Source organism: Nyctibius grandis, chromosome 1 (assembly GCF_013368605.1).
Source record: "Nyctibius grandis isolate bNycGra1 chromosome 1, bNycGra1.pri, whole genome shotgun sequence".
In the NCBI taxonomy this organism is placed as follows: Eukaryota; Metazoa; Chordata; class Aves; order Nyctibiiformes; family Nyctibiidae; genus Nyctibius; species Nyctibius grandis.
Window position 1 is genome coordinate 91,325,805 of NC_090658.1, and position 16,275 is coordinate 91,342,079.

Here is a 16,275-nt window from a genome sequence, read left to right on the forward strand (position 1 = left end):
ACAGTTTTATCAGCTTGCAACTTATTTTCTTCATCTTTTTGTTAGGAGCTGGCCAAATTTCATAAGAATAACTGCCACACAGGGGAAAAAAAGCCACTTCAGTATTTGTATATGATTTTCTTTTATCAGTAGACCCCATATGACTTTGCATGCAATAGCAGTTGGGTGTATCTGAGACGCTGGACTCAGTAACTGTTTGTAATTAACAGACTGAGCCTTTTTCTTTTAGCAGTTCTCTCTGTTATACTGACAGTTGTGTTTTTAAGTTTTTCCTCAAATTCTGGGAAAATGCAGCCAATTTTTAAAATGTTTCCAAGTGAGTTATTTGGACCTTCCACTGTGTCACTAGAGATTTAAGATTTTACAGGTTCTTTATGTTCTTTTCACCAGTCTTCAGTCTGCTGGTGATTAAAAGAATGTCTCTTCAAACCTATGGTGCATTGTGAAAGTACGTGGCATAAAGTCATGTCCAAGTAGAATTAGCCAAGATACTGGTTATCCAAGTGTCAATAAAATAACAACTTCTTGGTCCAAATTACTTCACGTATCTTGTTGTCTGTCAAATACTACTAATATTTGAACTCGAGAGAGGTTCTCCTCCCCCTCTACTCTGCCCTGGTGAGGCCGCATCTGGAATATTGTGTCCAGTTCTGGGCCCCTCAGTTCAAGAAGGACAGGGAACTGCTAGAGAGAGTCCAGCGCAGAGCCACAAAGATGATTAAGGGAGTGGAACATCTCCCTTATGAGGAGAGGCTGAGGGAGCTGGGTCTCTTTAGCTTAGAGAAGAGGAGACTGAGGGGTGACCTCATTAATGTTTATAAATATGTAAAGGGCAAGTGTCATGAGGATGGAGCCAGGCTCTTCTCAGTGACATCCCTTGCCAGGACAAGGGGCAATGGGTGCAAGCTGGAACACAGGAGGTTCCACATAAATATGAGGAAAAACTTCTTTACGGTGAGGGTAACCGAACACTGGAACAGGCTGCCCAGAGAGGTTGTGGAGTCTCCTTCTCTGGAGACATTCAAAACCCGCCTGGACGCGTTCCTGTGTGATATGGTCTAGGTAATCCTGCTCTGGCAGGGGGATTGGACTGGATGATCTTTCGAGGTCCCTTCCAATCCCTAACATTCTGTAATACAGTCATACAATTTGTTTGCTAATCCCTTGGCTTCCTTTGACAGTGTGGGTATTTGCTAACTGTATTGCTTCCAAAATGTCAGCTGCTGATCTTAAAACAAACCAAACCTTTCCCTACAGTATTCTTATCTGCGTATGATTAGCTGTTGGAGGATGGTTGTATTCTGTATGCCAGGTTGCTTTCTTTGAGGTGCTTTTTCATGCAATTAGTTGCATACTTTGACCGTCAGGTCACCAGTTTCTGTACCTAGCAGTTAATCTTCAACATGCATTTGAATGCTATATAACCCAGGCTAACATTGCTTTAAAAAATCGGATGCTGAATAATGTAAAATGAAGTTATAAGCATAAAGTTTTCATGTTTCAAATGTACTGTTATTGCTTGTACTGAATTTTTTTAGTGCAAATAATGTTTGCATTTACTACATATGCAAACTCATGTATTACCAAAAACTGTGGTCATTAGCTAAAGCAGGATGTAACTTTCTTTGTTCTGTCATTCCTCAGCTTTTATAATGTAGTTTTACCAGTATCTTTAGTCATACTCTAATGTCCGTATATGCTTATAGGCTGGTAGATTTTTATTTTCTTTTGCATTTTGTGGAATGCTGTTGTCATGGCCTCTTTTTTCCACTCAGTTAAGGTGCAGTTTCTTCATCTGAGACTCAGTGTATTTCCCATTTTCATTCAGTTTCCCGAAAATGATACAGAATTAGGTATTTTTCTTCCTGAATCAACTTTAAGGTTTTTTTATTATGATCTTTCACTGAACATCCTTTATTGCAGCAGATGGAAACTGGCAAGCCAGATAATAAGTTTAGATGCTATTTTGACATAGTGATGTGGGAATCTGTTTAAATTCTTCTTTATTTCTTTGTTTCCAAGTGGAAACCACGTTAAATAATTTCAGTTCTTTTCCCAGTGGCTATAGGTTGAGGTTCTTGTTTTGCTTTCTTTGTAATTGATGGCTTCCTGTTTCATCCTACATCAAAAGTCAGTCAACTTTTCAAAAAATAAGTTCCATCATTTGCTGGTATCCTGTGCTATGCTTTCTTTTCCCTTCTAGGAAATAGTAGTCTCTGTTTAGACCAGAAATAGGCCTGATTTTATATTTAAAAAAGAGAATACTATTGTATCAAGTGGCATCTAAGTTTTAGAATTTGTTGAAAAAATACCAGTGAAAGTTTTGTATTGGAAGAGGCTGAGCGGAAATATAAGGGATGTACCTACTTCATTAAAAGCTACATGGGAAACTACCAATTTTATAATAAAACTTAAACAAAAGAGGTTAACAAAGCCAGATTTGTACTTAAACAAAGAACATTATTTGAAATCTTGGAGTATAGAAGGTCTTGTAGTATGCAATATGGAAAATCCAATTTTGACCGGCTTAACTGGGATATATGCTTGCAGTACTCTTATTCCAAAGGCTTTGCCGATATTAATTCAGTGTCACTTTATTCCAGTGAACTAGGAAATATTCACATATGTGGAAACGAAGATTTTACTCGGTCAAAATCATACAGACAGTATATTAGAGCAGGAATTGGTATATAATTCCAATTTACTGACATATCTCTTAAGCCATTGTTGTGTGCACAAACATAGTGGGAATGCTGTGTATTTTACTCTTAACAGAAGACTGCTTAATCTGCCCACACTTGGTAGTTTTCATTTCAGTTAATGCCAGTTGAAGTGTCACTGTTGAATGTTCTTATTCCAGCTTTTAGTAGTGCCAAATGTATTGTGGATGTATTAATATAAATGTATTTTATTCTCTTTTCTTACGTGACATGCTTTACAACACTGCAGAAATATTACTGATGATGAATCCTCAGTGGATGAACTGAGAGGCACGCTGCGGTTTTTTGCATCTGTATTAGTTCGGAGAATTCACAAGGTAAGGTGACTTAAAGGTATTAACGTCGTTTTTCCATCAGAAATAAGTGATATCCATCTGTAGCAAGTTCTTTTCATTTTTTTTAAAATGGCGATTCCAAAGTCAGTCTTACAGAGAGTATAGGCAGTTTCCATCTAAGTTTCTTCTTTGCGTTATCAGTTCCCTCCTGAGCTTATCCCATTCCTGGTTACAAATCATCTTTGAAGATTCTTCATTGGAAGCGTTCAGCATCAGGTTGGACATGGCTTTGAGCAACCTGATCTAGTGAAAGAACTCCCTTCCCATCCAACCCAAACCATTCTATGATTCCTGCAAGTGGATTTATTTTTTACACCAGTGCAAGGCCTTATTAAAACCTTGGGATGATCTTTTAGCTGTCTTTTAGTGACTTAATCCAAGTGGAAACAATTTTGAGAATTATTGAAAAAGAGCTATTAGAAAATGGTTAGCAGTGTACCTGTCTCATAGCTTCTGCTTGCTTCTTTTCTTTAAATGCAGACAAGGTCTTTACATTGGCTATAAAGAATAGACTGTCATCAAATGAATAGCTTACTATAAGAATTAAAACAGGTGTGGTTCTTACATTAATGTCGTTCTTAAGAAACATTCTGAAGTCTAAAGATTCAAATTTTTTATTCACTGTGTTTAATATATTAGCACATATACTCTGTTTTCTGGTAAAGTGCTTCAAGCCTGTTTCACAGGAACTGCTTATAAATTTCTGGCTGTTCTAAGCAGGAAGAGTTGCTAACTCAGTTTCCAGATTTACTCAGTGCTGGCGCCTCTGTTGGAGCAACTACCATAAATGTGTGTCTTTTCCCCCCTCCTTAATAATATCAATATTTCCTGAGCTACAAGTTGTACATGTACTCTGTCATGACTGATTAACAGCCTGATTCTGTCCTTGTTATATATCAAATCCAGATTACTTTCTTGTTTACTCTAACTCAAGCATGTTGCTTTTTAAAGTGAACATGGGGGGAGATTAGGAAATGTCTGTGTAGCGCAGGCATTAAATGGAAGTGTGAAAGTGGAGTAAATCTTTCAAAGTGAAAATCTAGAGCAAGGTCTTAAAATTTAATTTGGAGTTGTAATACGTGCAGGTGTGAGTTGCGTTGTTCATAGATCCATTGTTGATTCAGAAAATGATGATATCTCCTCTGTTGATCACGTAATAAGGTATTAATTGTGTTAGATCAGCTCTAGCATCTTTAAGTAGGGTATTAGTTTACCATATCTGCCTTTGAAAGTAATGAAGTAAATGTAGTGTATTTGATTCTATGCATCTGGGTAGACAATATGTGCAACAAAAACTTAAGACGTGTACGTGCATTAAGCACTGTCAGGGGAACTGCAAAATAAAGGCCATCACAGAAATGCATGTCTCTTTACAAATGTTTAGGTTTATTTGTATACATCCTACAGAATAATATAATTTATTTTGTCTCTTTGTGTGAAGTGGTACAGATATCTCAAGCAAAAAGATACTTATAGTAACTTTCTGTTTTGGAAGAAAATTGAAACTTTGCATGCTCAGTCACGCAGGGGAGCATGGTGTCTCATGCTATGCTATTTTTTTCAGCTTATGCTTTTTTTTTCTACTGAACAAGTGTTTCTGTGTGTGTACACACCCACATACAGATTCAGACAGCCTGAACTAATAGGTATATGTGTATACTACTGAAAATGTTCATAGAATCACAGAATGGTTTGGGTTGGAAGGGACCTTAAAGATCATCTAGTTCCAACCCCCCTGCCACAGGCAGGGACACCCTTTCTCTAGACCAGCCTGCCCTTGAACACTGCCAGGAAGGGGGCATCCACAGCTTCTCTGGGCAACCTATTCCAGTGTCTCACCACCCTCACTGTAAAGAATTTCTTCCTAATATCTAATCTAAATCTACTCTCTTTCAGTTTAAAACTGTTACCCCTCGTCCTGTCACTCCATGCCCTTGTAAAAAGTCCCTCTGCTGCTTTCCTGTAGCCCCCTTCAGGTACTGGAAGGCTGCTATAAAGTCTCCCCAGAGCCTTCTCTTCTCCAGGCTGAAGAGCCCCAACTCTCTCAGCCTCTCTTCATAGGAGAGGTTGTGCTGTTGTGCATAGAAGTCAGAGTTGATATGAAAGTTGCAAATAAAATACCAACCTTTTGTCATTTTAGGAATCCTAGTTTAAAGCTTCAGTAATTAGCTGAAAAGGGTTATGACAGAATGTTTTATAGCCTTTCAGCTCTGATGCAGTGTCCTTTATAACCTCATTTGAGGAGAAATTCATCACTGATTGCAAAACAAAACAGTCTTATACTTTGGCCAAACAGCTATACTTTGATTTGGATTTATAATTAAATGCTTGGAAGCAATAGTTCTAGCTAGTAGAGATAAAATTTTTAAATTCAGGAACTACTATGTGTAAGAAAAAACAGACTTTTTTTTCTCCCCTTTTTTTAGGTTTTATCTTTATACTTTTTTGCCAAAGAATCTTCTACTTTTGAATTAAGACTTAAAATTATGAATTCCTTCAGTGAAAAGAATTCCTTTGTTTTCTGTTTAAGGCTGCTTAGGTGGATTTTTTGAGGCGTCGTGGTTGAACAAAGTAACAACCACTTCAGGCCACTTCAGCTCTTAAGTATATGCTAAAATACTTCTTTCTCACACACATTTTATTTTAAAAATCTGGATTTTCCTTGTTGTGGCCATTTCTGGGTTGGTTATGGGTTTCAAAGGGAAAGTGAAGGGTTTCCCTTTGTACGGTGTTGTGTAGATAGCCCTGCGTCTGGTTGAAATTTTTGTCAAAAGTCAATAGTGTCTACTACAGCTCCGATAACAATTTGCTTGCTGTGCTTTTTGACTTACCCCTGCAGGAATAAACACTCCCCTATCCCTATGTTCCATAGGAAACTCTTGATTTATTGAAATTACTGTTGAAATGTGAGTCCCAAAGGACAGGGTTTTCCATTGATGAGCAGAAGCTCTTACTTTCTTGCATGAAAATAGCAGTTGACCTTAATTTAATTAGGTACTTTTAGGCAGTTCTAATCAATTGTACTAGCTTGTCTGGGCTGGCCAGGTCAGGTCATAGCTGTGCACCTCAAACGTTACAGGGGAGTGTGCAGGAATACATGCTGTTCTCCTTGGACGAATGAATAAAAAAACAGCTTTTCTCTCAGCTCTGGCCTTTGCAATTAGACTCTCTCTTTCCTTGTCTGGCAAGAACTACTTTCATGTTTGTGTTTCATTACTTAAGGTCTTTATTTGACTTAGTATTAAGAGGGACAAACTTCATTACGGAAAAAAAAACATGTTCAGAAGTCTCAGATTTTGAACATTTGCAACCGCACGTTTCTCCTTCTCTGAGACATCTTTTGCTCTTGCTTAAAAGAAAGGATGTGCCAAGTGTAAATTAGTTTCTAGATAAGTTTCTGTGGAAACTACTGCAGCTGATAAAGAAGAATCCCTTGAAACTGTACAGGCTGGGGACTGACTGGCTGTGGAGAGAAGCTGTGCTGCAAAGGACCTGGCCCTGTGGTAGACAGTAAGCCGAGTATGAGGCAGCAGTATGTACTGGGCAGCAAAGGCCAACAGCCCAGTATCCTGGGCTGTATTAACAGGAGCAGAGCCAGTCGATCAAGGAAGGTGATAATCTGTCTTTACTTGTGCTCTTTAGATGGCATCTAGGATACTGCATCCAGTTTGGGGCTCCCCATTGCAAAAGAGACATTGATAGAGTGGAGCATGTTCAACCAAGGGGCCACCAAGATGGTTGGGGCTGGAGCATTTGACCTGTGAGCAGGATCACGTGATACCGTTGGCACTAACGGTCATCCTGAGTCAGTAACTCAGATTTTCTTTTGGTTCTGCCATCACCTGAGCTGGGACATTTTTTTTCTGCATATACATGGAGAGGAGGGTTTCACTTTGCTTTTAGTCCTTGTGGACATGATTGTTGAGGGTTAAGGTACACAAGTACTAGAAGCAGAGCGTAGTTAACTTGCTTTTGTTGGTGCTCAAATCTTCATGTAGAACTAGGTGTCACATACTGTGACTTGGAAATCAAGCTGTATTACTATAATGATTGCAATGGAAGAATCATAACAGGAACAAGTTGATGGTAAATGTGTTAACAGTATTGTTTATGGCATTTAGTTCTACATGGTGTTGTATGCTTCGCCCAGAAGAATGAGCATACTGTCAGTTCACCGAGAGAATTCATGGGTTCTTTCTTTAAGGGTTCATTTCGTGGTTAGAGTGGGGACATATAAGCAAATTATTGTGTTTGATAGTTGTTGTCTGTAATAAATTTGGGGAAAAAAACTAGAACAATTCTGTTTTTATTTTAAAACTATTATTTAGGTGGATATTCCAACTGTCGTAACAAAGAAAATGCTCAAGGCAGCAATGAAACACATCGAAGTGATAGCCAAGGCCAGGCAGAAAGGTAAAGACTTAATATGTTGTCAGTTTCAAAGGGCAAGTATAAATGTTTCTTTTTGCATGTTACTTATTATATTTGCTAAATCTTTTCATCCTCACTGCCTTCTCTTAAAAAAAACCAAAAGTGATCCTTTTGCCTTTTTCTTCTTGGAAAATAGAACACTTGTTGTTGGAATATAGTTATCTTTATTTTTTTCCACTGGCTGTGTTCCACAATGCTGTATGTGCTAAATGTGGTTTCATTTAACTTTTAAGCATAGATGTTTACTTTCACGGCAGTCATCAACTTTCCTCCCTTCCCTCAAAACGTCTGCTTGATATCCATAAATATATGCTATTGGTCCTGTGAGTAGTGGGTAATGAATAACATGAAAAATGAGACATAGTGTGATCACGTTAGATATTTTTCATGGCACAACAACAATTTCAAGATACTAGATTATCTTGCAGCGCTATTTATGCCAAATTTCATATTTGCTTTGATTTCTACTAAGGAGTTGGAAACACTTTTTTTTAGCAGCAAATAACTGTATTTTAAATATACGGCACTGAAAATATAGCCGTTTTCTCCAGTGTTTTAAAGGGAAAGACTCATTCCCTGAGGGCAAATATGTGAAGTAGCAGCTGAAAATGTCTTTTAGTGGTGCTTTCTAGTAAATGTTACTAAACCAGCCACCATAATACATGATTCAGAGGCAGCTTTCAGGCCTTGCTTGGGTTGCTAGTTGAGCCTAGCCTTTATTTTCTAAATCCTTTTTCAAATGATTGCTTTAGGGGGCGCTTGCTTTTTCCCACTCTTCTTACCCTTATGTCTCGTAGTAATTCCTCACTATTTGCACAGACACCTCCATGATTCGTTACCTGTCCTTGCCAGAGAGTGCATGCCTCCCCTCTGCTTTTAGTGACACCAACTAGGCAGATTTATCTGGCAATATACATTCCTGCATCCCCTATATCAGCTGATACCACTCACGGTTCTTGGTTGTGAAAGACAAGCTAGGAGGCTTCTGTACTAAATTCAATATGCTGGAAACAAGCTTTCACCTTCTAGATAACAGGTATGTATTAGGTACCTGACCTGTGCCTAGTGTGGCTCTTGGCATGGGGCTGTGCCGGATTGCTAGTGCCGCCAGGTGTGATTTACTACAGCCCAGTTCTTGCCTTTGAAGTGATTTGAAGGAATGTAATGTTGTTGCTTGTAATTAATATGTATAGTTTTTAATTTGATGAAGCAGGTATTCTTACAGCTTCATACAGCTACTTGTAAGAGGCAGCACTCTTGCAGATCCCCAAGCTGGTTTTGGTTTGATTTACACTCTGTTTAAAATATATATTCCTTCACATTTATTTCTAAATATTCTAAGCAGGAAGCAGATATAACAGGATTGAATAAAAGTTTAAGTTTACATTGATTTCAGATTGTGTTGTAGGCAAGTCAATAGGTGGAAGCCCAATAAATGGGAGAAGTGAAGGAGGTCAGGAAAAAAGCAAGCAGAGGCAGACTTTGGGCAATGTAGTTTCTTAGAAGAATCAAGATGTTGAGTTCTTCAATAATTATAAATGAGACAACATTCTGGAAACGATGCAAACTGCAATTGTTTGGTGAAGGAATTCTTATTTCAATGTGAGGTTTTATTTTTACGTAGCCAGGCTTCAAAGTCTAAGCCAAGGTTCTTTTGTAAGGTTTCAACATTGTATCCCTTTGGCAGTTGTATATGCACTAAAAATACTAACTTTTTAGCTCAAATGAAAAGCAGTCACCTCTTATTTCACAATAAGAAAAAGCTGAAACAACTTATAATTCTGTTTTTACTTGCAGTAAAAAATGCAGAATTTTTACAGCAAGCTGCTTTAGAAGAATATGGACCAGAACTCCATGTTGCTTTGAGAAGCCGAAGAGATGAACTTAACTACTTAAGAAAACTTACTGAACTTCTTTTTCCTTATATTTTGCCCCCAAAGTCAACAGAGTGCAGGTATAGAAATTATTTAGAATTGTATTCTTTAAAGTATCTACATACTACGTAGTACAGCAATTTTGGGGAATGAAAGAATGAACTCCAAAGTCATCCTCCTCATCCCTCCTTCTTATCTCTTTGCTTATGAGTTTTTGATTGGTCTCAAAAATATTCTAGCACACTTAAGGTATTCTTAAATACTAAAATATTTCCCAGTAAAATATAATGGCATTGGAAATTTCACTTAGAAAATTATGTAATCTGTTATTGGTTCTGTTTTTTTTTATTTATTTTTTTTTTCTTTTCAGATCCCTGGCTCTTCTGATAAGAGAGATTCTGCCTGGTTCTGTTTTCCTTCCCTCCATGGATTTCTTAGCTGATCCTGTAAGACTTTGGAGCACAGGACTAATCTTAATTTATTCAGTATTACTGTTTTCCTACTAAGTATGTTGTGGTAAAGCAAATGATGCACAATGACTGACTTGCTGTGCATTTTGACTGGGTAAAAGAAAACTAAATCTTGTGGCTAGTGTTTTTATTTGTTCATTATAACTGTTTTGAGTGCTTAACTGACTAAAATACAGTATTGGCATGATCTCTGAAGAATGTGTTTTTAATGAAGGACTACAATTCCTGTCAAAGGGGAGAATGCTGTGCTAGTACAAGCACCTTCAAATTGCCATAACTACATGTAAACAAGGGCTCAATTACTTGAACTCTAGCTGTATGTATTTTATAGCAGTGTAAGTAAACTAGGCTTTTTTGCAGCTGTACTGAAATCAGTTCTTTTGTCCTTAATTCTGCAAAGAAGAGGGCATTTATTTCTAAAGATGGAACACTGCCATCTTTGATTTTCTTTATGCATGTATTTTAATAGGCAAAATTGGAATACTTATGAAGGTGTCACCTAGCTGCAAGCAGAAAGGACTGTACTGTGGAAGTATTAGTAGTTCATTAGATTTGCACTAACAGTAAAAATACTTTGTAGAGCTTTCCTCCACTGGGTAAAGAATGTTTCTGTGCAGGTCTCTTCAGAAATTCCCTGACTTGTAAACATTTGAAGAGACCATTGGAGGTTAATTCTCAACATCTGTTACCAGGCTTTGTTTTTTTTTAAGTATTAATATATTCACAGGTTTAGACTTGGGCGTAACATAGTGGGTGAAAAGATTTTCATCTAATTTGTTGAGTTTCTTTAATAGTAATTTTGTATTGTGTTTTCCTTCAGGACACTGTCAACCATTTGCTGTTGATCTTCATTGATGATAGTCCAGTGAGTACTGACAAAGTTAAAACAGTAGTAATTTGTTCACCCATTAAGGAAGCTTTCATACCCAGTTGTCTCTTGTCATTTTTTTCTACAGCCTGAGAAAGCAACTGAACCTACTTCTTCATTGGTTCCATTCCTTCAGAAATTTGCAGAGCCAAGAAATAAAAAACCATCTGTAAGCAAAGCCAACATTTATTTACTTTCCTCTTTTGAATAAGTGTTTTACTTTACCTGTTGTTTTTGTTCTGCAACTCCTTGCATTATTTATGTACTCACTGAGAGTTTGCAAATTGGCTGACTGCATTTTTAACCTACTAAGGTCCTGAAACTGGAGCTAAAGGAGATCAGAGATCAGCAAGACCTTTTATTTCGGTTTATGAACTTCCTGAAACAGGAAGGGGCAGTCCATGTGCTGCAGTTCTGCCTGACTGTAGGTAAGATTGCATACGTGTGCTAAGTTATATTTGATGATCTTTACAAGCTTTAAGCATTCACACGTTGAAGTGAATATTCAGTCTCAGAACTAGGCAGCACTGGTAAGCAAGAGATTACCTTTCAGGATCTGTGTTCACTTACTTTAATGTGCCCTGATTCTTGAGTGCTAATCTTGGCAATGTTAATGTCGGCGTGGACTGTAGGTCTTAATTGTATTTCTGTTTATTGGTAAAGGTTAGACATTTTAAAATAGAATATTCTTGTAAGAAAAAAGTTCTGGCCACCGATACAAAGTACAGCTGCCTTTTTTTAATATGTGGTTACTAAAGTATTACTAAAATGAGTTGTTCGTCATGAAACACTTCTCATGTTCTTTTAGCTTTAAAATTCTGATTTCTGTAAAGAACAGAAACATAACAGGAACACTAAAGGTGTTGAAACCTTCTATTCAGTAACCTGTACCTTGGTTATGAAGCGTGCATTTGGTTTTACCATTACACAAGTATTGTTTGAAAAGCCTTCTGCTTTCCCATGATAAGGTTTTCTGTGAAGTTTCTGTAAGTTATAGTGGTTTATTTCAAGTTTTTTGTTCAACTAGTAGTTAATTATTGGCTTACCAAAATAATGGGGTTTTTTGGTTTGTTTTTAGTAAACAAGTGTTTCCATGTTGCATAGGAAATAATGGGTGTGTCTTCATATCCCAAACCCGTACGTGCATCAGGAAGATGTGAAATTAAGTTAGACAGACTTTATCTCATAAAATACTGCAGAAATCATTAATCATTACATAAGAGGAATATAAATAATCTCTGTGCATGTAGCTTCTTATGTGCTCATAATCCTTCCAAACATGTTGGCTTTTTGTTGGAAAAACTCCTCACCAAAAAACAACAAAGCGATTACCTTTTCAGTGCTGGTGGTACCTGCAGGGGATTCTAAGCTGACCCTTTTACAGCTCTGTAGAGCTGCTTCCTCTAGCAGGAAGGTTGCTCAGACTGTGGCTGTTGTCCATGATCAGCCTTTTCCGTGGGTAAACCTCAGCATTTTCTTCCTTCTAAACTTCTCTTACATTCTCAAAGGTGGTAAGTCTGTATATTAGCTTATAAAACAAAGAATGGGATTTAGGTCTCTCAAATTATGCTGTCCCAAACTGTCTACAGCAGATGGTTCTTCACTTGTTAGTAATATATTGGATAAGAAGCACTTACAGAGGAAAATAAATCCCAAAAAAACCCAGAAGGGTCTTGTTAGACTTTCTCTGAAGAGGTTTGGTTTTGTCTATTCATTGAAAAATGAATCAACGCTACCTTATTTTCCCTTCTTTCTGGCCAGTAGTCATGCTATTAACGGGATGGGGCAATAAATCAAGTAGGATTGCACAATAATTGTGCTGAATAGAATTTTTATTTTGTCAGGGGAAGTTCATTCTCAAGTTAGTCTGATATTAGTTACTGAAAATATTATGATGGGTTGGGTCTTAGGAATGAAATAGCAGCAGAATAGGCAGATGACTGGTATAAAGGGCTGTTGGGGCTCTGTATGTGTCTAGCATGAACTGGAAATTATACTAAAAGAAAACTACAATTTAGTAATTTAGGAATTAAAAATTAATTCTTCTGATTCATTCTTCTGCCAGGAACAACTTCATGGATTTATCCTTACTATGAGAAGGGATAACTAGTTTTAATTGCAGTATATTTTTAGTAATAATTTTATGAACAAATCTGAATTATAGTTAATAAGAAGGCAGCTACTTTATTACCTGAGATTTTGAGATGTCTTCTGTTTCTATTAATTTTAAAATTTTACAAATTTCTGTTTCTGCTGGAAAATGAGTTGATGCTGTAGCTTGCTTCAAGATGCTACTTGGTAGCCAAGTGGATCAACAAATGCATTTTCTTTCCTTTACTTCTCAGAGGAATTCAATGACCGAATTTTGCGACCAGAACTATCAGATACTGAAAAGATGTCTCTTCATGAGGAAGTACAAAAAATTTACAAAACTTATTGTTTGGATGAAAGCATTGACAAAATTAGATTCGACCCATTTATTGTGGAAGAGATTCAAAGAAGTAAGTTTTAATTTGAAAGGAATAATCTACACTGGAATTTAAACAGCATTCTGTAATAAAGTGAAGACTAATTAATCTAAATATGATCAATCTTTACTTTTGTCATAGTTTTAAAAATTTTTACCCCCTTGCTATATTGTGCTTAAGCCTTGTTTTGTCAATTGATTTCTACTTTTTGTGTCAGACTTATGGTAGCTTGCAAAGCAATCACAATTCAGACCAGAAAAAAAACAAACTTTATATGCTCATATATATGTATTTTTATATTTACAATTTTTTTTATAGTTGCTGAAGGTCCGTATATGGATGTTGTGAAACTTCAAACTATGAGGTGTCTTTTTGAAGCTTATGAGCATGTACTTTCTCTGCTTGAGAACGTTTTTACTCCGATGTTCTGTCACAGTGATGAGGTAAGTGTGAAAGATTTGAAGAATAGTCTTAAAGCAAGATAGTATTTTTTTTTTTTCAGGATACCCTGTTTACAACAGTCATGTGCATGTGGAACTGAAAAATATGTCTCTATTTTCCACTTAGTTAGCATGCCAGTGCTGGGACCAATCTCAGTAAGAGAAGTGAATTTTTTCTAGTTCAACACAACATCAACAGAATAAAAAAAAACCTCGTCATTTTTTGGCATAAGAATTTGTGTATGTCACTGCTGTTACAAAATCCTCCCCACCACTTCTTTTATGATTGCAAATTTGGTGCAAAAGTAATCTGTGTGATAGACATAGAACACTTTTAAGAATCTCTTTATTTACTTTTTAAAATATAATTGTACTTAAAGAAAGATACAAAGCTTGTATATAGGTACCTTCAGCGTTATGCATTCCAGCAGCTAGAAGTCAGGTGTCTGTTTTCAGGAAGGTCATTCAAAGCAATTTACTAGGCGTTTGAGATTGTTCTATGATTGGGTTCTGAATGCAAGTTAAAAAAAGAATAATCCCCACACTGGGCTGACAGCTGCCTAAAGCCTTTTAATAGGAAACACTTTAAATGCAGGGGTGAGTCTGAATTCATGTCCCTTCTAGAGTTTGTGTGTGTAAATCAGGTTGCATGTTAAGCTTTTCGCATTTATTTGAGGCAGAATATATTGACTCGTCCTGGGAACAAGTACTTACTTACCTGGCGTTATTCTTAATAAAGTGTGTTTCTCAAAAATGGTGTTGATGGTCATCTTTCCCATAATAGCTGTAATGCTTCAAATGCTTGATTTTTAACAAGGAGGAGACATGGATTTTGGTGCTTAATTTCAGTTTTATTTCTGTTTTGGTTTTCATATTTTTTATACCCAAGACTATGTAAAGTAAAATAAGTAGTCCTGGAAGCACGTATTGCAAATTTGGTCTGTCCTTTTCCAGATGGATATTCTAACTGCTAGATTATGGGCAGCTTGCCTTTTACTTCTGTTCTTGTGTCCTGAATTCTGCAATGTCATTACATAGTAGCCCTTACCTCAGTTAACCCAGTGTTTTCTTTGATACCTTATTTGTCTGTTGTAGTACTTCAGACACCTTTTAAGAGGCGCAGAGTCACCAACACGCAATTCAAAGTTTAACAGGTAGGTATGGTAGAATCTTCAAGTGTTTTCCTTTGTTTTTTAGTTAAAAGCGTCAAAATATTAAACCATAGGAATTTTACTACTGCCTGATACTAATTTAACTAAATTTTTAGCTCTATTTTTTTTTAAATGGACAAATTACATACTGAGCAAGTGGCTTTGTACAAGATGTCTCTTTGCTTTGAACTGTTTTACATTAAAGAATTTAAAATGTGGTTTAGACCTCAACATTTGAGAAGGGGGAAGGGAGAAATAAATGAACAGTGAGAATAAGATAATGTGGAAATAAAGTAGTAATTTAATTGACTGTATATATGAATACCATTTTGTTGGTGGAAAGCTGGGTCTTCTTGGATTTCAGGTCTTACAGTGTTACATACAGTGTACCCTGCATCTAAGCAACCCAGTCATGCAATGGGAATCTCCTCTTGTTGTGACAAGGAGGATTTGCCATTTCTCCTAGGTCAAGTGTGTTTTCTGTCCCCCAGCTCTCCTCATTCATTGCAGAAATGTAGCATCAAAAGCCTTGTTTCTGGGTTTGGGCTGTATACTTACAGACCACCTTCAGGCTCCTTAGGGCCTGTGGAGAAGAGCATCTCCTGTGGTATGGATGGGTGATCTGCTGTGGGGATGGGTTGAGTAGGCTTGAGGTCTCATCATTTCTTGTCTTTCATTTTATGCTGGATCGCTCAGCCATAGACTAGCCCAACTGAATTGCTCTTATGGTCTGGCCAAAAGAAGGAAAACTTCAGTGAGACAGTGTTTAATTTGGATAGACTTTCTTTCTTGGTATGAAATAAGATCCACGGTACTGTAGAAAATGCTAGTGTTTATCATTTTAGTCTTGTAGAGGAGTAACAGCAGTTATTTAACTTTTTCTGCTTTCGTTAGAGATACACCTTAGCAGCAGCCCTCTTGATTTGCAGCCTACACCTGTGAGGTGTATTATTGCGAGATCCCTTTCTCCCCTGCAAACGTTCTTCAAAAACTACATGATCGTTCTCTTTAGTGCATCCCAATTGGTAACATCTATTATGTGGTCTTTATAGTTCTTGTAGATCCGGGACTCAAACTTTGGTGTAGTGCTTCCTCATATTGGTGCTGACAAGCTTCTGTTTCTTAGCAAAGAGGCCGGGAAGGCAGCTAGACGAAACTGCATTTCTCCCGTACGTGATATTCCTCTAGGAATGGTGACCTTAAAACACACTCCAGCTTCTGTCAAAGATGGCTACAGGGTGTCATCCAGACCTTTAAATCTGCCTTCTGGTATCTTTCCCAAAGTTATTAATGTCAAGGGTTGAAAGTATCCTGTCATACACCCTTAAATCTGCTTAACGTATGAAAACATTTAGGTCACCTCCTTGGTGCTTTGCTTTCCAAAACAGAAAGGGTGAAATCACAGGCAGTCTCTACCTGGAGTTTTTGAAATACATCTCTGGCTACAAAACAAGCAAATTTTGTTTGGAGGCTGTTACAACATAGTCCCCTGGAGTTCAAACAGCATCCATAGCATTA

At 37.1% G+C, this 16,275-nt stretch overlaps 1 protein-coding gene across 2 annotated transcripts in view; it reads left to right on the forward strand.

Moving 5' to 3' along the window:
* Window positions 1-16,275, forward strand: part of SNX14 (sorting nexin 14) — a 59,329-nt gene that overhangs the window by 13,993 nt on the left and 29,061 nt on the right. For both annotated transcript variants that reach the window (XM_068415315.1, XM_068415233.1), the window contains exons 6-15: window positions 2,950-3,037; window positions 7,384-7,468; window positions 9,284-9,440; window positions 9,731-9,806; window positions 10,651-10,695; window positions 10,787-10,867; window positions 11,012-11,126; window positions 13,044-13,199; window positions 13,485-13,609; window positions 14,702-14,760. In XM_068415315.1, the coding sequence (XP_068271416.1) occupies window positions 2,950-3,037; window positions 7,384-7,468; window positions 9,284-9,440; window positions 9,731-9,806; window positions 10,651-10,695; window positions 10,787-10,867; window positions 11,012-11,126; window positions 13,044-13,199; window positions 13,485-13,609; window positions 14,702-14,760 (987 nt within the window). The remainder of the gene's footprint in view (window positions 1-2,949; window positions 3,038-7,383; window positions 7,469-9,283; window positions 9,441-9,730; window positions 9,807-10,650; window positions 10,696-10,786; window positions 10,868-11,011; window positions 11,127-13,043; window positions 13,200-13,484; window positions 13,610-14,701; window positions 14,761-16,275) is intronic.